At 46.8% G+C, this 24,129-nt stretch overlaps 1 protein-coding gene across 3 annotated transcripts in view; it reads right to left on the bottom strand.

Moving 5' to 3' along the window:
• PLEKHA1 (pleckstrin homology domain containing, family A (phosphoinositide binding specific) member 1) overlaps window positions 1–22,706 on the bottom strand; it is a 36,901-nt gene extending 14,195 nt beyond the window's left edge. For all 3 annotated transcript variants that reach the window (XM_004680381.2, XM_012723835.1, XM_012723833.1), the window contains exons 1-5: window positions 22,541–22,706; window positions 18,190–18,246; window positions 14,361–14,406; window positions 8,915–9,012; window positions 3,404–3,529 (exon numbers count right to left, since the gene is read on the bottom strand). In XM_004680381.2, the coding sequence (XP_004680438.1) occupies window positions 3,404–3,529; window positions 8,915–9,012; window positions 14,361–14,406; window positions 18,190–18,246; window positions 22,541–22,681 (468 nt within the window). In that variant the 5' untranslated portion in view covers window positions 22,682–22,706. The remainder of the gene's footprint in view (window positions 1–3,403; window positions 3,530–8,914; window positions 9,013–14,360; window positions 14,407–18,189; window positions 18,247–22,540) is intronic.
• Between the last annotated feature and the right edge of the window lie 1,423 nt (window positions 22,707–24,129).

The raw sequence follows: 24,129 nt of genomic DNA on the forward strand, positions 1-24,129 counted from the left end.
AAAGAGTGGGGAACAGGTGGATCTACTGAAATGCTCTGCTGAGGGCAGACAGGTCTGCTGCACCCTGTGGGTCACTCCCTGCCCAGGGACTGAACTCAGGCCCCAGTGGGATAACACTGAGACTTGACCCCAGGCACGCCTGTCCACCTGCTTTTCAGAACGCCTGTACTATTTTGTGTCCTCACGCTATCAGCCTGTGTACAAGCAGCCCTTGAATCCCCCTGGCAGGTGTGCAGGACAGTCTCCTTGTGGCCTGACGACACGCCCTGCTGGCCAACAGCCGTTCTAGCGCTTCTATCAGCTTCTCTCTTTTCCTCTTGGTAAGCGCTCCGCTCATGGGGGTGACCACTGACTAGCTGGGCTGTTTTACTTGCTGGACAGTTTGATAGTTCTTTATAAATGCCTTTACTGAAAATGCAGCTTGCAAATAAATTCTCCTCGTGTGGAGCTTTTACCCTCCTAAACAGAGGCTGCCACAGAGCAAACACTTTATTTTAATAAACTCCAAGTTATCAATTTTCTTCCTTTATGTATTGTGCTCTTGATGCCAAATCCTGAAACTCTTTGCCTATTTCTCCTTTGCGCTTTCCAAAATTTTCCAAAAATTTTTGTAGTTTTACTTTTTTCCATACATCAACCCAGGACTTTTTTTTTTTAAAGCTAACTACACTCAGGTTGTTATACTCCCTCAAAGCATATACAACAGGTGTGTTCACCTAGAACCCACATCTCCATGAAAGGTGTGGTTTCAGAAACCCCTAAATTTCAAGAGAAATGCTAAGTATTCAAAATATATTTGAGGAATTTTCAAAACAAGTAAGGTTTGTGCAAAGTTCTAATATCAATTTTGATAATGCACTATCATTTCACAGTCTACATGTATAGTCAACAGCACTAAATTATGTACTTAATTTTGCAATCCCACCAATTAACTTACTTCTAACCCAACAGTTACTGAATAAATTAGTTACGTAAATGAGATTTTGATATTTCTCGATAATCTACTCTCTAAATCCTCCCAGAATGCATAAATACTACCTTACAATCAAAAAGCAATGCAAAATGATAAAGCAGTAACATGCATAGAATCTTTTTAATGTGGCACCTGCCAAAGACCTCAGAACTTACTGAACTGCCTATACCAAAACGAAAAGACAACTAAGCCAAATTCTATTCAAAATTAAAAGTCACAGGCTACGTCAATACTTTACTGCCGTCATACAACTGCGGCCACAGACGCAACACAGCTGTAAGTAGGCTAGTCCAGTTACCACTTGCTAGAGACTTTACATGCGGAAAGCATGGCTTCCAGAAGAGGAAATGCGTGTGCACGCACGCACACTCACACACAAAATCCTAGCTTACTTTCTATCCAATTTTGTGAGAAACGTAAGCTCTTGTTAGAACACAGATTTTTTTCATTAATATATACTTTGGCTAGCACAAAGGAAGCATTAACTAATTAACTGATATGTAAGAATCCTATTCCCACTAATCACTCTCCCTTTACAAACGACCAAAGATGTGGTCCATAAAGTAACTTGAGTTTAAAAAGGTTTGTAACGTGCCAAAACAGTTAAGTCTGAAGACAAGGAATAAATACACTCAACACTAGCAAACTGACTAACCACTTTATCATTCTTGGCTTTTCAACCTGCTAGTAATTTAATTTACATCACAAGTTCTTATTTTTTATAAAATCCAGTAAAATTTAACTTAGAATGTGAGTACTGTCGGGAGGGAACTGAGTCAGAATTTAGCTCTCTGTTTGGCTTATGTAGGCCAGATTGCCAGAAAACAGGGTTTAAAAATTATATATATTGGGACCTCCCTGGTGGCACAGCGGGTTAAAGCACTGCACTGAGAATCTAAAGCTGCTTCCGCATGAGTTCAATTCCCGCCTGCCCCGGAGGAGACCACATGGCGAGGCAGACCTCTCCTGACCCGCCCGCTGCTCCCCTCAGCAGTGTACTTCGTCGATCTGCCTGTTCTGCTCCCCACTCTGCCTCTGGTGAAGCCTCTCACCGCCCCTGAACCTCTGGCCTGTACCCCAGTTCTGTATGTACAAATAAATAAATCTTAAAAAAAAAAAAAATTATATATATTTGTAAAAAAAAAAATTTATATTTGTAAACTCTGACTCAGCAATTGTATTTCTAGGAGTTTTACCCTTTACAACTCACTCTCTCTTGTCTGTAAACACAGCGCATGACCCTGGCTCGGAGCTCCTCAGCCCCTCAGATGCTGAAGTGCGGAGGAGAGCATGGGGAGGGCCTCCTGCCGTAGTGCGCGGGGCCCAGGTTCCTGACAGGGGTCTGGTCACCAGGGACATGTCCCAGCAGGAAATGTGGCAGTTCAGACCCACCCTCCTTCTCCAGGGAGCATGCAAGGGCTAGAGTCAGAGGTAAGGATTAATCGTGCCTACAGGTGAAGTCTCCATGAAATTCCCACAAACTGTTCAGGGAACTTCCGGGGGGCCACATGCAGGTGATAGGGGCGTGTCAGCACGGTGTGAGACTCCCAGCCCCCAAGCCTTGCCTCACACACCGCCGTTATCTGGATGCACTTCTGTACCCTTTATCTGATAAGCCCCGAGCTGACTACTTTCCTGAGTTCTGTGAGCTCTTCTAGCAAAGGAGCCGGACCCAGGCCATGAGGGCCCCGGAGCACAGCCCACAGGGCAGGCGCATGGCAACAATCTGGACTCACAGGCGGCAGGTGAAGCGGGGCGGCAGAGGGGAGGCCCCCCGGGCCAATACAGAGCCATATTGAACTGCAGGACCCCCAGTGGACGCTGCGGAATCGCTGCGTGTGGTGCAAGCCCACGTCTGGCCGCATCCGTGCTAGACAGCAGCAGCGTGACCACCACAGAGAAGGCCGCAGGAGGGAGCCTGGGCCTTTCCTACTCACACAGATTGTTAAACAAAGAAGATAAAGTGAGAAAAGAACCTGCCCTACAACAGAGCTCTCGTGAATGGCAGAGACGGTCAGAGTCTGTAAACATAATCTACACTGACTTTCAATGACTGGGAAAATACTGAGCTCTCGGCGAAGAACGTTCTTTACCAAGCACCTCCACTTTTGGGGGGCAAAAGAGCACGAGACAACTGAGATGGAATAAGGCACAAAATGATGTAAAAATAAACCATTATATTATTTTTTTAAAGTGCACAAAAGGCTCAGAGAAGCCACGAGAAGGGTAAGTGTTCATCTGTGATTTCTTAACTTCTGTTATGGCAAAGCCAGACTTGTGAAGAGACAAGCTATTCCACCTGCTAGCCCTGTGGTCGACTGCGCTCAGCGTGTGCATCCACCGTGCACGAGGCGTGAGTCTGTCTGTTTTATGGTACCGAGCACATGGTAACGCAGTGACAGGAAGCCCGCAGCGCCGCGCTCGCCTCACCTGCGTGGGGGTGATGATGGGCACGCCCCCCACAATGTCAGTCCTGTAAGACACCTGCTTCTTCCCACATTCACCGCGCCGGCTTAGGTTTTCAGAGTGAGGCAGGGCGTCGGACTGCTTTGGTACCTGAAAGAGTCGAATGAGTCCGTGTGCGCATCCAGCATGACTGTGTGACCCACTGTCACCTCAGAACTGGCAGCCAGTTGTGCATGAATATAAAAGCAACTTACATAAATCACTTACAATATGTATACCTCTTTACCTGCTCACGCCAATGCTTCTGTTACAGCAACGCTTTAGAGCGCAGCCAGCTTACTGGGCGCTGACCTGAGCCACTGCCAGTCCAGCTCCCTTTCCGCCTGAGTCTCCTCTCGGCCCTACCGGCACAGCGGGATCATCTCTGCTGCAGCGATGAGAAGCAAGCTCTGAGGAGGCAGCAGGCGTAAGCGGAGCTCGGGGCTGGGCTGAGTTCGGCTGGGGCCGTGAAGCTTTTCTTCCACGCTCAGCTGGACACACACTGGGGTGTGCTGGGCTGGGCCACCCCCTTCCCTCTCCTGTAAGCCCACCTGAGATGCTGCAGGACTGTGGCCATGCCATCATGACTGGCTACAGCAGACAGGCTACTGCTGACAACACTAAGTATGTGGTGAATGTGAGAAGACTGACTCAATATTGGGGTAAACCCACAGTCAGCAGGAAAAGATAAAATACTTAGCATGATTTAAAGTTGCAATGTTCATAATAACTTAAATCATATACGGAGCTTTAGAAAAGAATTCCAATGCCCTTGTCCATGAGAAGTGTTACAAAATGTTAACTTATGACTGCAGGAGTAGCACAATGTCACATGTCAACACCCCAATAAGCAGTATCAAGCATAGCATACCCCTATTTTAGTTTGCCTTATGTGGCTGAATTGGGGAACAGTCTTTCTTTCTTTACATGTTTCATGTGGTCTGTCTGGATTCTACATTTTTAAGGCTTTGGAAAATATGGTAATACAATATGCTCTGCTCTACAGTTATAGTAGTGAACATGATTCAGTTTCTCCAAAGATTTAAAGGGTATCTGAGGACCTTGCAATCTTTCAGACACATGACAAATACTCAAGAATAGTGGTGCAAAACATTTGATTTAAAATTAAACCCCTCGCCTGTCGCGCAGTTCATCCCTGGCAACAGGTCCTGGCATTGCCTACTGGGGACCATTCACACCAGTCAGACCCCAGCCACCGCTAGCGTGTGCCTAAGCAGTGTGCTTTCTCAACGCTGGCAAACGTGAAGTACCACCCAGGAACTTTATTAAAAATGCCATACCCTGAGGCCCCGTCTCCCAAAGTCAGGGGCAGGCAAACCTACCGTGCAGCCCACACAACAGTACTTCCAGCAGAACCCCAGGTGCTGCCCAGGCAGGTGTCTCACGAAGCACATTTGGGCAAACGCTGCCCAGGGTCCCGCCCTGGTGTAGGCTGCTACCCCCACCAGCTGCGCGAAGGAGCTGTGGACAGTGGAGTGTGCCGACCAGGCTTTTCAGACGGTTCTATACAACACTGGGCAATATGGTCCATGTGTGCATGAGAAACGCTGAGCCATGGTAGATCCCAACTCACATAAATATAATCTGCAGGTAGAAATAGCTGGTGTCTGGGGAATTCTGAACCACACTCTCTCTCCTTCCCTTCTTCTAATCCCAGAGTGAGGCCTCCCGTGAGGCTTTCACCCAGGCCTCAAGCCCAACCCTCCCCCCTCACATCCACATCTACAGCACAGGGCCAGTCAGTCTAGGTAGAAACAACAGAGAACGAGAGAAACAGGTTGGAAGAGAAGAGGACTGAGAGAGAGCAGGCCAGCGGGAGACGGGCTCCAAGACCCTCGTGGGCCTGTCCTAAGAGGCCAGGTGTCTGCAGTGCTTCTCAATGCAGTATGAAACCGGCAGACTCTTGAGATCGGCAACACGGACTCACTGAGAAAGGCCAGGGGGGCTTCTAATGAACACCACACACCCCAGGCCTTCTGGCAGAAAACATGGACAAGCTGCCCCATCAAAAACAGAAAAGAGCTTGAAGAAAATTTGAAACCAGAGAGAAGATGATCTGTTTGGCTGTTTTAGCTGAAAATGTGCTGCTAAGAAGTGACCCATATGAAAACAGCTATTCCCTTTTTCAACAAGTTGGGGGTTCAGTCAAACATGGAAATTTCCATAGAAAACACCCTTAATGGTACCTTAAAATGCACAAAACTTGTATTGGTTTTTCCATTTTTCTTCCAGGAAATGAAATTTAAAAAACTGTTTGCCCTATGGTGATGGCACTTGAATGATGTGGTGACGGGAAGCCCACGGGGATTACAACTGAGTTGAAAAAACGCACAAAATGATGTAAAAATAAACATATATATATAAAATACAATAGTACTACTTAAAAAGAAAATTGTTTGCCTATTCTGTTAAGGCCACTGTTCTCATTCGTCCTTACAACAAAACGCTGAACAGTTTCGTTCCAGAGTTCCAGATTTTACAAAAAGCTATGTGAATTGTACCATCTCTAAGAAAAAGCGAAATACCCACCAAGTAACCCCTTTGAAGTTCTGCATGACAGTCTGGGCCAGCCCAGTCACTCCAGCAAATGTGCTTTCAGGACGCAAGGAGGCGGCCCGGCAAGGGTCTGCGAGCTGCAGCGCGAGCGGCGGGCGCAGCCTGGGCCCGCCTGGGCCGGCCCCCTCTCCTGCTTGCTGTCCTGCTCATTGGGCCTTTTTCTGCGAGAGACTCCCATGGACTTTTAGGAGGCATTTACACAGGATCCTAACAGGAGGAAATTCTTACAGGAAAAGGCAAAAATGACTAAAGAATGAAGAAATGAAGGAAATGGACGCGAAGGGCAGAGCTCGAAGCCTGGCGCCCGCCAGGTGAGACGCAGAGTCCGGAGCCCCAGCCCTCCCGAGGGCCACCCTGCAGACACCCCTGCAGGCCGAGCCCCCACCCCCAGCCCCCGCCGCCTTCAGCCTACTCTGTGCACTCTTGCTGCCAACTTAAAGCCTATAATGGGAAAAGACACTTCTAAAAGCTAGTGGGTTTCCGTTTAAGAACACATCTAGAACGCACCTAGGTCTTGGCCGATCCTTCAACTCAGTAAGGGGCCAGAGCACCGTGTTAATGTGACTCTTGTAAATGAAGATCTAGGGGAAAGCAGGCTTCAGAAAGTGATTTTCAAACTCTAGTCATTAACACTCTCTTCAGGATTGACTTTTTTTCTAAGGCCCTTTCTTTTTCTTCAAATAAAGGGGAAAACAAGCCAAAGGGTAGCCACCAACAAATACTCAGACTTCAGGGAAGTAAAGCAACGGCCTCTGGTGCTGGCGGCCAGTGCCTTCCGGCTGGGCACTATAATTAGGGAGCAGTTAAATAATCACCATCCCTTACCACTACCTCTCACCACCCCCATTCTGAAACCAAGTATTTCTGAAACCTAATTTTGGATTTCTAAAAATTCTAAGTTTGTACATCACATTGTACTCAGCAGACCACTAAATTACATAGTTGTCGTTTGAAATGAATTCACAGAAAAGTAAGCTGCGCATACACTAAAAAGTAAACTTTACTTTTCCAAAGAAATCTGCACATAGCAACAGCAATTTCCACAGGAAGTGTGGCAACTAATACTAACACATTTACACATGTGTAAAATGCGTGAGACATAAGCTGGCAAGATTTTTTAAAGAGCAAATTAAATGTATCTTATTAAAGCATGGGGAACTTTTACTGCTCTCCTATGAGCTGAATGTGTAGCTAACATAAACATATGCACCAGTGCCAGCAATTCTGTATTATTTCAATATAATAATAATCACTTGGTTGACAAAGATTCCTGTATCTTGTGTGCATTTGTATTTTCAAAATGTGAATTACAAAAACATATCATTCATGAACATTTAAAACTCTGTAAAATTTCAACATGTAAAATAAAGCTGCACAACCATAAAAGCTATTTTTAAAACATTACCCAAGCCCTAATAGTTTCTCTTGCATTAAATAAATTTAACAAGGTCATTTATATAGCCTCCTACTATTAATAAACTAGATACAGAAAGTCAAGCACCCAGCATGGATAAAGCCTAACACCGCTGCCTGTTCTCACAAAGCACCTGAGAAGCCAATGCTGCTTATTACTGCAAAGTGTAAAACAGGAATTGAGCAGTTACCAGATAATTGTTTTTCTAAAAAAAGTTTGCCAAATAGAGAAAGCCTATTTATTAGGAATTAAAAACAGCTACGTTTTTCTTATAGTAATAACACTTCTGAAATGGCTCGAGAATTTGCTTTCCTGAAACTGCACAAACTAAACTAACTTCTGCTTCACGGACAGACCAGATGCCACGTGTGGGTGTTGCCGTCATGTGCGACAGGCTGTGCCGGTGGGGCCAGCAGGGCTAAGCGCTGAGGACAGCTTCGGTGACATTAACTCTGTATTGAGTGACACACACACATGGGATCACGTAGCCCAGCTGGGGACTAACAAGTGGCGAGCGTACACGGACTGCAGGACGTGTGCTTCCGAGAGTAAGCTGCGCAGGTCAGAGAAAGCAGCTGTGCTTCGGCAAACACACCTCACGCTACACAGACCTCACCCAGAATTCCTTCCTGACCCTTCCGTGGCCTACTGTGTGTTTCTCCACAAGTGAGTAAGGAGGAAAAAAGACATCTAGTTAAGGAACAGGACTGATTCATTTGCTCATCATCGTCAGAAAAGCCTGCTTTGGCTTCAGAAAAAGAAGGGTACAGAAACGCTTCTGCAGGCAGCAGGAAGGCTCTGTGCTTCCGTCAGGACCTGGACACCACTTTACTGGTGGCAAAACTCACACCAGTCCCCAGTCCTGCCAGTGTGATCCTCAACCGTACCTGTATCCCTCCAGACAGCTCAGGCATCACCTGCCTCTGGTATGGCAAAACCTCACTAAGGGGGAGTGCTCGGCTCGGTAGAAACCCTCAGGAGAGAAGCCAGCGGAAGCCAGCAGCTGCAGCAGGGGGCACAAGGGCCAAGCACTGGACTCGCGGGGTCAGGGCGGCAAGGCACGGGTTCCCGCCTGGCAGCCACAGCTCTTTGGGTCCAGACCCCATGCTCCCCAGGCCCCCACGTCCCGCCTGCTCGCACATCAGTCCTCGTCACAGCTCAGGGCTGACAGGAGCATCTACTCCTGTCACTGGGAAGGTGGCACAGAACTTCATAGTCATCAGGGCAGGATCGAGATACCGCCCTGTAAATGCTGCTCTAAGCAGTGCTAAATCTACAGGAAAATCTTCTCATGAGGTAGAGAGTAGGTCAGAGAGACATTCATGGGCTCACATGAGGACCAATAATCACCATGTACAAGAAACTGTATCCAGTCGAAACCCTTCTTTGAAACAAACTTTAAGTGTGCAACATGCTGGTGAGCTGAGCACATTCAGTCGTTGTATTTCTGAAAATAAAGATTACTTTCAGACATTTAAACAAAAAAGACTAATAGGAATACTTACTGTAATTTTAATAGCTTTGTTCAACACATTGACCCATTCTACTAGGTCCTGCTGGTCATTGGCTTGTAGGAAGTATTTCCTCATCCCTGCATTCATAACTGTTGAGAGAAAAAATAAACCACAGCACACGAACTTTTGACTTGTGATCTCTAAACTTATGTTTGCAGCAGCTAAAAACAGTGCTAGGTTTAATATTTGGATTTCTGGATTTGAGAAAACACATCTTGTTTAAACCACTTTCTAATCACTTAATATTGTCAGCAAAACTTTTTTTTAAAGATTGATCTATTTATGAATACAAGAACTGGGGTGCAAGCCAGAGGTGGGAAGCAGGTGAGAGGATTCAACAGAAACAGAGTGGAGAGCAGAAAGGCAGACTGACTGAAATCCACTGCAGGGCAGCAGCGGGGAGACAGGAGAGGTCTGCTGTGCCCTGTGGGTCACTCCCTGGCTGGAGATCAAACTGCAGCAGCTGTGGACAGCTTCATAATGCTGTGCCTTAACCCACTGCACTCCAAGGGAGGGCCCTAAAACTCATTTTTAATAGCCATATTTTTTACTAAACAGATATACAACAATATAGTTATAGCTAATTCCCTAACAGTGGACATTTAGGCCATTTCTGATTTTTGAAGTTCAATAAAATACCCCTATAAAGCATATATACATCTCTCTCCAGACTTGGCTAGCAGTTCTGTAGGGTAGAACACAGACTGCTAACACAGATTTGTTGAATCACAGGATTCACACTTAAAATTTCATACATATTGGCAAATAGTCTTCCCCAAACATTAAATCCACTTGCACGCCTCCCAACAGTGCGTGTAAGGCTTCCCCTGCTCATCCCCCTGGTCTGCTCATCCCCCCAAACAATGATCAGAACAACGACCATGATCAGAACGACCAACGATCAGAAGAACGACCAACATTGTGGGGGATTAGCTGAGGCACCCCCTGCTGCCAAGGCCGCGTGGCTATGTGACTGGGGAGCCCGCAGAGGGTCTTTCCTAAAACTCCTGGGCCGTGGGAGGCACAGGCCAGAGCCCTGAGCAGGGCGCCCAGCTGACTCTCCTCCAGTAGAGCAGCAGCTCCTGGCTGTGGCCACACCTACTGCGGCCCCTGCGGGCCAGCAACTTGCAAGGACCCCTTCTCCCTGGCTGCATCAAGCCCCTGTGAACTCAGCCTTCCAGCGGCTGCAGGGCCACGGCTTCTGGGTCAGGAAGACCCAGAGGGTGTTTCCCTGGCTGGGCCCTGACTCTTCTACCAGCTGGCTAGTAAGCAATCACCTCCTGAGTAAGTCTCAGTTTCTCTGACTTGGGAGGTGATTATTTACTAACCAGCTGTGATCAACGAGCTGGACTTGTGTTTCGTGAGCTTAATTTTCTTTCTCGAGTTATTTTTTATGAATTTTTTTTTTTTTTTTAGCTTAACCCTAGTTTTCTCACTTGCATGCTTCCTTGTCTTTGGTCTGTACATTATGATCACAGTATCTCTGACCAAACAGGTTCAGTTTTCAATGTTTTCCTATACCCACAGTAACACTAGCTTTCATACTCAGAAAATACTTAGAAACCTCCCTGACTCAGAATATACAAATAAACACCTTTATTATTCTAGTATTTATATATTTGTTATGCTTAGTCTTAACACATTTGGGACTTAATGCAATTTAACTCACACATGCCCCTTCAGGTTGATTTGCCCACATAGACAGTTGTCTACAAACGACAGTCAACCCTTGAATTCAACTTTACTAATTAGCCATCACGTGCATTTATTTTTTAAAACATTATTCTAGAAGTCAAAGTATCTTTGCTGTACTTTTTGAGATAGGAAAGTAACTTCCAAAAGTCTCCTCAAAATTGTTAATGATGACATATACCAGCACTCAGCTGAATATGACTAAGGGAGGGGAAACGAAAACCCTCAAGGAAAAAAGTTTCTCAAACACACAAGATTTTGAAATTGGGACTGAGACCAAGACACTAAACCAGAGCTTCCTTGAATTGAGATGAAGGTCTCAGAAAGGAAGTCAAATCGTATCTTGTGACTACGTGCTAGAAAACAGCCAGCCTGGAAAGTAACTTAAAACGCACTACAAATGCTCTTTTACATCATTCTAGAGACTGGAGAAAGTACATGTACCACAAGGACACATTAGTAAATCATATAGCTAAGGTATTATTTCTGTCAAAAGACAGTTTTTGCCTTTAATTTCTAAAAAGACTGGACGAGTCTTCTTTAGGCTGAAGCTCAGTACCCCACCGCTCCCCCCCGAGTTAAGGCCTCTGCAGAAGCTGAAGGTCTAGGCACAGAGTAACCTCCCTGTGGCCCTCCCTAGACACACTGAATGAGTGGCGTCACCCTTTAAGGAAGGGAGAGGGCAAACGCATCCCTACAAGGACACCAGAGGCTGACTGGCCTGCGCCGCAGGCCCGCCGGCGCCAGCCACTTACGAGTTGAGCGCCTAGGCCCCTGCTGCCCTGAGCGCCGTTCGCCCTGCTGGGAACTGGGAGGCGCATGTGTCGGGACACTGGCCTAGAGCCGGGCAGGTGGCTGTCCTCCATCACCCCTAGCACCAGCAACCCACCTGGACAGGCCCCACAGGAGCTCTGTGGGAATACAGAGTGAGTCCCTGGAAAGTGGGGTGTCAGCAACGTGGGGGTGGGGACACTGACTCAAGAAACTGTGTACAGAGTGGTCTGCTGTGCTCTGAAAGCGAGGGTCCCCTCGCGTGGCGTGAGCACACCGTCCAGGTCCTCACCAGCCTTCACCTGAGAGCGGCTTTCTCCTTTAGGATCTTTGTCATCAGAGCAAACACACGAAATGGATGCAACACTAGCTTGATGTGTACAAAAATCATCTCCCAGACAAGGTCAACTGCTTATGTGCAAATGGCAGAATGATAAGATCAATGGTTTTGAGGCATTCTATCTTCTGATCTCCTTGTGGATTTTCTGTGTATCCTCTCCTCTTTCTGTTAATAAGATGTTAGAGTCTCTAATTATATTTCTCTCCTGTTATCTAGGTTTGTCTTTATTTCACTCTTTCTTGAGCCTTTTCACTAACTCACATTCTTTTCCTGTACGACAGTTTTCTCTCAGCAGATGTCATATAACCACGCACTGTCCTAGGCCTTCCTAACTGGCAAGCTCTCCTGGCAGAGGTGCCCAGAAGTCAGTACCTACCCCCGATCTCCTCCCTGTTGCCCTCGAGTTCTTATCCTGCCTAAGTTGCGCCACCTGATGCTCGGCTGGCCCCGAGACAGCAGCATCCTGAGGGAAGACTCATTTGATGCTCTTTTCAGCTTCCTGCTTCACCTCAGCCTCCCCTGAGACTAGTGCCCCAAGCACAGGCATCACTGATTCTATTTCTGCAGACACAAAACATGCCAGTTCTTGCTGGAAGAAGGGCAGGGGCTATCTGACTGGACCAGCTGGAAGCAGGGACTAGAGGTCATTTCTTGCCTTTTTTTTTTTTTTAAATGCATACAGAACTGGGGTACAGACCAGAGGGTACAGGGGCAGTGAGAGGATTCACTAGAGGCAGTAGGGAGCAGAACAGGCAGATCGACAAAGCACACTGCTGAGGGGAGCAGCGGGCGGGTCAGGAGGGGTCTGCTGCGCCCTGTGGGTCACCTCCAGGGCGGGGATCGAACTCGCAGTGAAGCGGCTGCAGCCAGCTTGCAGTGCTATGCTCTAACCCATTGCGCTACCAGAGAGGGCCTAGAAGTTGTTTCTTACATGGACTTCAGACAAAAGCCTGTTCCCTGCCTCTCCCTCATTGGAAGTAGCACGGACCTAACGCTAGCAAAGTTGGGGTGAGGCACGACACCACAAGGTCAGCTCTCCTTTGGCCTCTCCTCTGCCTCGTTTTCACCCCCCACACGCCCCACTTCCTAGACTGCGGCTACAGATCCAGCAATGTCTGCTGGTCTCATCAAAAATGCTCTGGTGTTTCTTGCTCTCACTGCTTCTGGGCAATCTGAAAGGAAACGGGGGAAATCTTGATGCTGCTGCTATTTTGGAGGGAAGTCATGGTTCACTTTAGAAGGCAGGGCTCCCTCCTGAAGGCAAACGTGACTCTTGCTCCTCTGGTAGGAGAGGGCCCATCAATTACTGACAGGCCAGCAAATGGCCGTGCTCGTCTTTGATTCCAACTAAAATCCACCATTCTAAATTCTCCAACTGAGTATCAAATCTACTGCTCTATATTCCCAGTCCTTCCAAACTGTAATTCTGAAGTTTTACACAAGAGGACATGAAGAGTGTGTGCCTCATACATCTGAGACAGTTTGCCATGGCCCTACCTGCCCCAGAAACCAGCCTCTCAGACACAGGCTCAGGCACCTTCGTATTTAATAATCGAAAGTATAAATCTGCAGAAAGACAACCTTTTTTAGTTTCTCAGGGGGGTGAAGGCAGGAGGGGGAGCCCCTGGACAGCAGACCTGCCCGGCACCTCGCTTCCCTTCAGCTCCCACAAATCCAGCCCAGTCCCTGTCCTTGTCCTTTTAATGCTTGCCCTCCCTCCTCTTTGCCCCACCCTAATTCATCAGGCCTTTATCTAAGTATAGTGGTTCAAAAGCCACTTAACTCATCTAAATGCATCAGAACTCTCCTGGCCAAAAAGGAATCACCAACTTCTTCCCTCTAATTTCTCCTCTCGTTAAAAGAAATCACCCACCAACACTCGACACCTGCCCTCGGCCCGCCGCCTCTGGCCTCTCCTCAGTCCCTCTCCCTCCACTCAGCATCTGCCCCTCCCCTGTGCCTGTGGGGATCCTGCCACCTTCCCTGCCAGTGGTAGGGGATGTGATGACTCAAGGCCAGCAAAGGGCTTCGTGCCACGCGGCTAGCCTGATCCCAGGCCCCACTGAGGACCGAAGCTCTGCCCTGTGCTCAGTGACTACACCTCTTCACTTGTTCGATGTTGCGCGTCATTGCAAGCATCGGCCTGCGCCAGCCCTGGCCGCGAGCCCACGGGCAGCGGCTTCGGCCCCAGCCCCGTGTGAGCCCAGGGCCAATGCACTTGTCGTTCCCCAATGTGGGCTGAGCAAACTCCTCCGCGGCCCCAACATCCCTGTCCTCAGTCTGTGAACTCTTCTTACTCACCCACCATAAGCCAAATCATGTTCGCCATGTGTGTATCGACTGTAGGCGGATACAGGCAGGAAGTAGGAAACCACCTGAACTATCACTAGAGGTGACCGCTGTCCACACCTAGCGCGATTACACACGGGCCGGGCAGGAGCGGCCGCGATGGGGCGAGGCTCAGGAAGGGGGCTTGAGGGACGCACCTGGATGGCGTTTCAGCGAATTTGCCTTAGAGTTCCTCCCTGACCAGGAGTTTCGTGTTGTGTGACTTTCTGTGGCTGTTTTCCTTTCACTGGGATGTAGTTATATGAGTCTAACTGAAGAAACTTAACAGAAAAAATGACTACTTACCAAAACAGAACTCGGCCTTCGGCCTTAGCTTAGTCGCATCGCTAACCTGACGGAGAAAAGAGAGACAAGTCACTCACTTCTTCGTGTGATGCTGTAACCAATCTAACATGTGTAGACATCTGCACAGGATTTCCCAACAATCACACATGGAGCACACAGACCTAAAGTTAAACCTGAAAGTCTGAAATTTAAAATTAAACTGCTTGAGGTGGCACAGGGGTTAAAGTCCTGTGCTATCTGTGGCTGCAGCCAGCCACTGCAGCACAAGTTCAATCCCCAGCCAGCCAGGAGCTGACCCACAGGGCGCAGCAGACCTCTCCTGTCCCCCCACTGCTCCCCTCAGCAGTGTGTTCTGCTCCCCAGTCTTTCTCTGTTGAATCTTCTCACCCCCGCAACTCTGGCCTGCACCCCAGTTCTTGTATATATAAATAAATGTTTTTTTAAAAATTAAACTGCTTCGGAGAAAAAGGAATTCTCCTGCACTGCTGGTGGGAATGCAAACTAGTACAACCACTATGGAAAACTGTTTGGAGGTTCCTCAAACTGCTAAACATGGAGCTGCCCTACAACCCAGCAATCCCACTCCTAGGTATCTACCCAAAAGACACAAAAACACTGATTGAAAAGATACTTGTACCCCCATGTTTATTGCTGCTTTATTTACAATTGGAAAAACATGGAAGCAGCCCAAATGCCCAAAAGTAGGTGACTGGATTAAAAAGATGTGGGACATATATACAATGGAATATTACTTAGCCACCAAAAAAGAGAAACACATGTCTTTTGCAGCAACTTGGATGGAGCTGGAAAAGATCATGCTTAGTGAGATAAGCCAGAAAGAGAAAGAAAAATACCGATGGTTTCACTCATAGCAAGAATATAATGGACCAGGCGAGAAAATAACAAAAATAATGAACCACCATATACCAGAGACATTTTGTGGGGGTGGAGTAGGGAATGGGATCAAAAACGGGGGAGGGGGTAGGGGAGGGAAATGCACAGGACTATGGTGGTGGCACACGGGTGATTTGGTGATGGGAAGCCCATGGGGATTACAATCGAGATGGAAAAAAAAATGTGCAAAATGATGTAAAAATAAACTTTTGTAATAATTTAAAAAAAAAATTAAACTGCTTCAACTTTAAAACTGAAAAACAGGCCCTCCCTGGTGGCGCAATGGGTTAAAGCACAGCACTAAGAAGCTTAAGCCACTTCCCAAGAGTTCGATCCTGGCCTGCCCTGGAGGTGACCACAGGGTGCGGCAGACCTCTCCCGACCCACCCGCTGTTCCCCTCAGCAGTGGACTTCGTAGATCTGCCTGTTCTGCTCCCCTCTCTGTCTCTGGTGAATCCTCTCACCCTCCGCATCTCTGGCCTGTACCCCAGTTCTGTATAAATAAATAAATCTTAAAAAAAACCTGAAAAATAACTGTAAATTAAATATAGGATGTGAATCCCAACTGTAAGATGTTTAAAACAGGTAATACAGGGCCTCCCTGGTGGTGAAGAGATTCAGTCTCAACACCATGTGCTCAACGCCAGCCAAGGAACTGGCCACACGGCACAGCAGACCTCTCCCACCGCTCCCCTTGGCAGTGTATCTCAATCTGTGTGTTTGGCTCCCCAGTCCATCTCCAGTGAATCCTCTCCCCCTCCCCAACATATCTCTGGCCTATACCCCAGTTCCTGTATGCATAAATAAAAAAAGTAATTTTTTTTAAAAAAGTGATGCATCCATGTTTCTCTGAGCAAACTTGTTTTTCTTCAAAGAAATGTGCAGTTGAAAGTAAACCATTAAGTTTGTGTCATACATAAATATTTTTAGTTTAATACTCCCAATGAATACATCAGAGAAATGATGAGTTCCTACCAAACTGCCTATTTCTAAACTAGCTGAGAACTGCAGGAGAGCACGGAGGTAGGAAGGGGTAGAAGAGACTCAAAGTTCCCAAATCCAGGAGGTATTAACCTGAAGTGGCATGACCCCCCCCCCACATTGTACACCAGAATTCCTGGGACACAAGGGTCACCTGTTCCTTTCAGAAGTGAAGCAACTCTCCGAACCTAGCCACTGCTCTCTTCAGACAGTGCTGCTCTTCCCACAAATCCATTCACAACATGGCCAGGCTGCTACCCAGTGTTGGCACTTACAATCCTACTCCTGTTGGGGACCTTGATGAAGCACTCTAAGTCTCAGGTTCTTTGCTGACCCCAACAAATTCACAGCTTTACGTCACAGTGAAATGCATTCCAGGAATAAAGTGTGGGGGAAGAGGCCTGTCTGAGTGGGATCCGGACCATCCAAGTCAAATGCAGTGAGCCGCAGCACTGAGACGCACGTCAACAGCCCAACGGTGAAGGCTGGATTTTAAAAGGCGCAACGAGGGCGGGCAGGCAGCTGACAGTCAGCCTGCTGGCTGTGCTGAGAAAATACTTTCTTTTTAAAAAACCTCCCACTTTTGAAAGTCCAGGCAACAGCAACTGAAGAGACACAGGCCCCGCAGGCTGCCTGCCACGCGTGTGCCATGGATGGCGGGCTGCTTCCAGGGCTCACACACAGACCGCGGGCAATCCGGTCTAACGCACCCACAGCAGAGTTCTAAGCCCTAACAGTACTCGCAACACAATGGAAGCTGCAAGCTACCCTGAAGCATTTATTAAAGGAGGCTTAAAACTGACAGAAATCCTTGTCTACATAAACAATTTGTCTTTTGTAAATTTACATTTTAACATAAAATGTTTCCCCTAAATATGTAATCTTTATATCCAGTGGCTTTTGTCAAAGTATTTTATTTATAAAATTGAAGCACATTTCTAACCCGCCTTCTGCCGGAGCCGCCGCTGACAAGCCCAGCGCCCACGGCACAGCAAGCGTGTGCGCGCTGCTCAGCCATCCTGCTCCTGCTCACAGCCCCATCTTAAGTAAGGAACTTGTCATTCTGTGTAAAACACAGAAAAACTCCAGGGCTGCAGTTCAGCACCTTAATCTCAGTTCCCAAAACACTAACATAAGAATACAAGGAAAAAACTACTTGACAATATCTGGTGAATAATTTTAACAATGTGTAATGTGTTGGTTAAATCATTCTAAAATAAAGTATCCTTATCACATGAAAGAAAAAAACTACTTGACAATATCAAGTCTAAATATTTTAAAAGAAAAGAAAAACAGTTACTGCAAATACCAGAAAAATCAATAAAGAAGACAGAAATTGGGAAGGACAAAGTGAAATAGGGGAAGTAGCATTCTTTCACCTTGAAGACGGTTAATGCCTCTCAAAATAAAACCTAACAGAAAGTCAAAGTAATGAGAATAAAAATTAGGAACAGTTTAAAACAAGTTAAGTAGATTTAGAAAAATCTCGACATCCCCAACAGGCAATCCAACTGTGAACTGGTATCACTCTGGAATTCAAGCACCTGATCATAAAACCAACCTCTGCAGTTTGCTACGACCTTCAAGTTAACCCTCTGTTCTTCCTAATCCATCAGAGCTTCCTGAACAGCACCTGATGCCATCTTCAGCACGAACCCAACATCAACGCTGAGTGACACAGAAGGGAGTCCCTCCCTTTGCTTCTTTTACACCCACCATCAATGTAGCAAGCTGGGAGTCGCCAATCAAGGCATCCGTGACAGCAAGACTCAGGCCGTGTGTGGCAGGCACACACTCGGGAGAGCGGAGAACAGAAAAGGTGTGTCTGCTGAGACACTCTGCTGAGAGACAACGGGCCGGACGGGGCGCTCCTGATGCTGGAGGCCACCTCTTATTCCTACTCCAGTCTAAGTAATTTCACCCACACAAACATGAGGCAGCACGGAAAGATTACCTTTGAAATGTAGGTCAGCTTAATGGCTCCAACACGGGATGACCCAGAAGGTAGGTTCTGGAAACAAGTGATTAACATATAATTAAAACAGAACATTGAGAATCATTTTGAATGTGTATGGTCTACACATAAAGAAATTAACATTTTTTTATTACCACATTTTACAGAACAACTTTTCAGCTCAAGTATTTGCTAGATCTAGAGTCAAATGGACATCGTGGGTCACAGGACTAAACTCTTCCACCACAGTGCAGCCGCTAACGGAAGGCCATTTTATCAGTAATGCTGAACTCAGTTTCTTTTTCATGAGTTTAAAAGTTATAACACTATTTTTTCCTGATAGCAATGGGAAAAAATAGAGATATGAAAAAAATACCATTCTAAGAAAGTCATATACATGCTTCTATACACAAACATATATACAACATACATATTTTCACTTTGTATTATTAAAATTTAAACCAAATACATCTTTTAAAAAGATTAGATTCCCTCCTCATGTAAAACATACTTTTAAATACACTTGAAAGTATTTATTATACTATGGAATACTTGTTATACTTACCTTACACTGATACCATTTTCCAAAAAAAAAAAAACTTAGATGATACTCTTTAAAATATAAGCAAGGAATACATATAATGGCACTTTCATACAAAATATTTTTATTCTTCCCTTAATAAAGTCGATGTGTGGTTTTTGTCTTTAAAGAGCTAAGGATATACTATTAAAAAAAAAAACTAAGGATAAAAAATTAAGAATGAGAATCATTTCCACAAAGACTATCAGGAAAGACTCTGGGAGAGTGACAGCACATAAGCTGAATTTTAAAGGAAAATTCTGAGACTCAAAGAAGAGGTGAGAGAATGTCCCAGGCAAAGCAAGCAAGTGCAGTTATGGAGCAAGCAGATGAAGCTGCCCAGAGGCTCTGCGGGGCACGGGGGCGCCATGCAGGGCTGCAAGACAGTGTCGTAAACAGGACCTAATGAAAGCAGAGTAGCAAGACCATTAAAGCAGTCCTATAATTAAAACTGTGTTTTGATTAATATCTTCTAAATATAACAAACTGGATGGATTGTAGGGGCAAGGAAGAGACAGGAAAACTAGGTAAAAGAATATGGGGAGAAAAAAAGAGACGAAGACTGACGGATGATCTCCGACATGAGATGAGACAGTCTCATTCCGCAAGTTTCTTCCAAGGCGGGCTGCGCGAAGGGCTGGCTGTGGCTGACACAGGTCTCCAAAACCCCCGCTCCTGCTCTTCCGCTATAAACTTACAAGCAAATTTGCATCCACAGTAAAATGCAACAATTTTAAAGGGGAGAGTATGACTTTAAATGGCTCTGTTCTTACACAAAATATTTTGTGGCTAGCAGTTTTTGCTTGTTTTTTTTTTGTTTGTTTTATTTTTGGATAAGGAAATGAAAGGTTATAACGTCTTCAAGATCCCCTAACTACCACCAAAGTGCTTTTTTTCAGACACTGCTACCCTTCTACTCGAGGCTTATCTTCATGTGAACTAGCTGAATGCAGCTATAAGTCTCTGCGTGAGAAAGAGAAATGAGAAAGTGTCATGGCAGCCTAGCATACTGGGCCACAGGCCACAGTGGCGTGGCGCAGGGAAACGCAAGTAGCTGAGATCATGAGCAGCGGCCAGTTCAGCACAAGTTTCTGCCGGTCAGAACCACTACTGCCAAGAGAACAAAGTGGGCTCAACGATTGTAATTTAGTAGTAAACAACAAATAAAGAACCTGTATGGCACGGTCAAGATAAAAGGGCAACTAAGCCATTTACCCTTATGAATTCCTGTGCTCATTTTGCCAAAACATTTTTTTCAAGTTCAATTCACTTTCTAATATGACTGTTTAATTCTCTACCATTACCCATGCACTCATCAAAACACAGTCCCAAGTTGATCCTTAACAATGCACTGGATTGGATCTTAAACTAATGGTTTGTGGTTAAAAAACAGGAGTGATCTGGTGATGGGAAACCCGCGGGGATTACAATCGAGATGGAAAAAAAAAATGTGCAAAATGATGTAAAAATAAACTTTGGAAAAAAAAAAAAAACAGGAGTGATCAGAGGAGAAATGGCTCCTGGCGCACAGGCAAGCCAAGCTGATCTGCCCTTTGTAAGCCTCTGGTGATCAATATAAACAAGGTGTGATTGTACAACTAGACTAACTCACATGACATCACTATTTGGGAGATTAAATAACTGCACTCGCAAGTTTCTATGGGTCAGCCTATAATAATCTTAGCAAGCTATTTTACTAAAGTTCCCATGAAGAAATACATTAGATTAACACGTGGAAAGGTGACCCAAAGCTGGCAGTGACGGCTAACAGAATGACTGGCAGAATCAAGACTGTTAAGATTCTCACTGGAATAAAGAGGAAAATGAGCAAAACCAAACTGCACAGAAACACAGTTTCCTGCACCACATTCAGAAAGTCCAATACGCTACTCACAGCACATAAAGACCAGTCTGTGCGAGCAAGAACCGGTCAGGGCAAACGTGAACACCAATGGCCCCTGGAGCCCAGTCCACTCTTCTCCAAAGCTGCCACAGGCGTGGGAGCTTTGATCTCTTTGCCCATGTCTCGCCCTGCTGATGTCTGTATACTCCCCCTCTCAGCCAGAGTCACAGCCGCTCTTCCAGGTCAATTTCGAATGCCACCACGTCCCCCAGACTCGCTCCCTCTGTGCGCTACCACCCATGCTCCAAATTCAAAGTTGGTTTCCCTCAGCAGAACAAAGATGTCCTACATGTACTTTAATTTCTTTCACTCTGTTTAATGGGAAATACTTGTGAGGAATTCAGGTGAGAATTTATAGTGTGTGAAGACAGAGAAACAACCAAGGAACTTTAAAGAAAATCCAGGAGAAAGCCTGTACCAGGACAAGCAGATCTGGACAGGAGCTACAGGGGGTGAGAAGTCAGAGCCGGAGGCCAGCAGAGGTAGTGAGCGGGAGGCAGGGGCTAAGCTGCTTTCTACGCAAGAAAAAGCACCCCGAAGGGAATGCGCCACAGGTAAAGAGATGGGGTCATCAAGGAATCTGATTTGTGTTAAAAAAAAAAAAGTAAACATGAAACTCTTCTGCAGACCTGTTGCTTCTCCAGCTGTGGTCAAGTAACTAACAGTATTAATCATGCCGCTCTCTACCACCCAGAGAGCTGGTCACACCCAGCCAAGCCAGTAAAACAGGGTGTCGATAGCACCAGAAAGACAGAGACAAAGAAGAGACAGCTCTCAGCGAGAAGCAGCAGTCCGTGCTCACGTAACATCAACTGGAATAAGCACAAAGCGCCCTCCATCATTTAGGGCTGCAAGGAGACGCAGCTTTACCTAACAGAGAAGCAGGGCACAAACGCAGAGTGAAATGGGTAGAAAACAAAAGGCAGCAGAATCTGTCTCACAGAAAAAATACTACGCGGGCTATGTCAAACGTAACAATACCTTCTGGGAAGGTGTGTTTCAAACAGCGGCTGAGACGAACAGGCAGGATGGCTAGTTTCGCGACTAAGGAGGAGGCTGTGTCAACACTGAGCTCCCTTAAAACTCAAATTCACGGTAAACAAACAAAAGCGCATCAGCCTGGCAGAACTGGTCACCCTACAAACCAGTGTGGGGCGGAACACTGCCACCCTCGCCGTCAAGACAGCTCGCCGCTATTCTGAGACGGAATGGTCCTTGCACCAGTCTGCTCTCCCTCCGCCTGCCGCTGCTCACCCGCACAGCAGCCAGGTCAGCTGAGGCTTCCAGGGACTCGTGCCTGGCTTTGCGCGCCCTTCCTCCCAGGCCCGTCTCGATTTGAATGGTGCGTTTCACAGGTAGAGAAGACGTAAGCCCTGGGACGAGGACGGCTCACCCGAGGGCTCCCTCGGATCTCAAACCCGGGGTTCTCGTTTTTAATCTGACATGTCCCCTGTGCTGTGCAAGGGCGACGGCCAAGCCCACCGAGCTCCGCATGGCAGCGGCAGGCACGCAAGGCCGCCACTGTGCTGAGGCGACCCCACGGTGGCCAGGCCGCCCAAAGGTAAGTAGTGTCAACGGAGTTAAAGCATGAAGCACTTTACCTTGAGCCTGAGGGACTCCAGAATTTTACACCAAAGACAGCTTTTCTCTTCCAAGGAGGAATAAACACACACATGCATGCATTTTTAGCAGGAAAGTGTAATTTCATCTTCCGGGGGTGCAGGCAGGGACAGTGCAGCCAGGAGAAACAAAAATACCCAGCATGCAGTGCTCAGGAGGCCAGCCCTAACAGCTGTGCATCCTGTCAGTTCTAGAATTAATACAATTCTGGGTGCTTGGTACAGAAAGGCGCCCTTGGGTTTACACACCTGTGGGTTATCCATGTACCAGACAAAGCTATCTTCTCTGGTATCCAGGATGAAGTACCGTCGAAGAAACTTCCCACTGTTCTCATTTTCTTCGATGTCTAGAAAACCACAAATGCGATTCTGACGATCCACATAAGGCATTTCTGAACTTGCACATCACACTGTAAAAGAAAGACATGGACAGTATTCCCCAGTGCACTTGGGCATGGAGTGTGCCTGCTACCCAGTTTGTTCAACAAGGAGCCGACAGTAACGCGAGCACACAAGCATGGGCAACGTCGTCGCTTCTGGAAGGTGAACGTGGCAGCTGCGGAGTGGGGCGCACTCCCCAAGGGGGCAGAGCAGTGCTGCTAGCCTCCGATTACTAGGTGACGACCCAAGACTGTCCAAACTTTAGCTCCCTCCCTGTTAAGACAAGAAAGTCCACCCCTCAGGTTCAGAGTGCCTCAGACACACAGACACGGCGGCCACACTGGTGGCCACTCTCCGAGGCTCCGTCCCACTCCCTCCCACTTAATTCTCAAATCCGCCCTACAAGCTGGCATCACCATCCCCCTTCCCAGCCAGGTCTCTTCTCTCCTACTCAGAAGGCAGGAAGGGAAAGGCCCTGCACAGACCCAGGCGCACAGCACAGACACCATGAGAAACTCCCCACTGAGAAGGGGAAGTGAGTGAGGACCCAGGCTAACTCCGAGGTGATGAATCAAAACATGAGCCCAGGCACCAGAGCTCTTAGCTCAGCATCTTAACCCCTACAGCACCCCGCCCCTCTAGAGCTGAGAACTGCTAAAAACTAAAATCAATATAAAGTTCGCTGACGTAAGGGGAAAAAGAGAGACAAACATGCCGTGAGCCGCCAGAGGGAAGCCCCAGCCTGTGCCAGAGAAGGTTCTGTCTGAGTCTGCTCAAGTCTGTAGGGCTCCCAGAGTCCACCCTGCAGGAAAGAACACGGAGGGCCGTGGCAAGAGGGATCACAGTGACTCCACAGGAGACGCCGGACCGCGGGACACAACACAAGCAGCCCGGTTTCGCCAGCAAGTTAATGCACAGGGAGAGTCACCGGCTGAAAGAGATGCCACAGGCATGTCATCTCCTACAGCTAACATACTGAAATTCTGTTGTACTAATTAAATATTAAAAAGCAGGACTTGGGGAAAATGCAGTCTTTCTGGCCATTCTTCTCTCAGTGACAGCAAATGATCCCTTCCTAGTAGGCGGTCAGCTGGCTGATCACTCCCCTTCTGGCATTTCCACCGCCAGCACTGGCAGTTTTAGGTAGGTTGACTTTATCAAACTAGTTCTTCAATTAAAGGTTGAAAACAAATTTAACTCAAAGTAAAAAATACACTCAGAAGACACCCTGGCATATATTGCACATCTAAGTCTCTACTCCATATGCAGTCAGAGAAATGGTGAAACAAACCAAAAGTTTTAAAACAAAAAAGTATCCATTAAGTTTATACATGTGCTATTATATGATACACCTGGGACTTAGAGGAGACAGCTTTTTTTAATAAACAGGACTACCACCTCACGCTATATACAACAACTAACTCAGATTGGGTTAGCAATCTAAATATAAGAAAAAC

The sequence above is a fragment of the Condylura cristata genome, unplaced genomic scaffold, assembly GCF_000260355.1.
Source record: "Condylura cristata isolate star-nosed mole 26May11 unplaced genomic scaffold, ConCri1.0 scaffold00011, whole genome shotgun sequence".
NCBI classification, from domain to species: domain Eukaryota; kingdom Metazoa; phylum Chordata; class Mammalia; order Eulipotyphla; family Talpidae; genus Condylura; species Condylura cristata.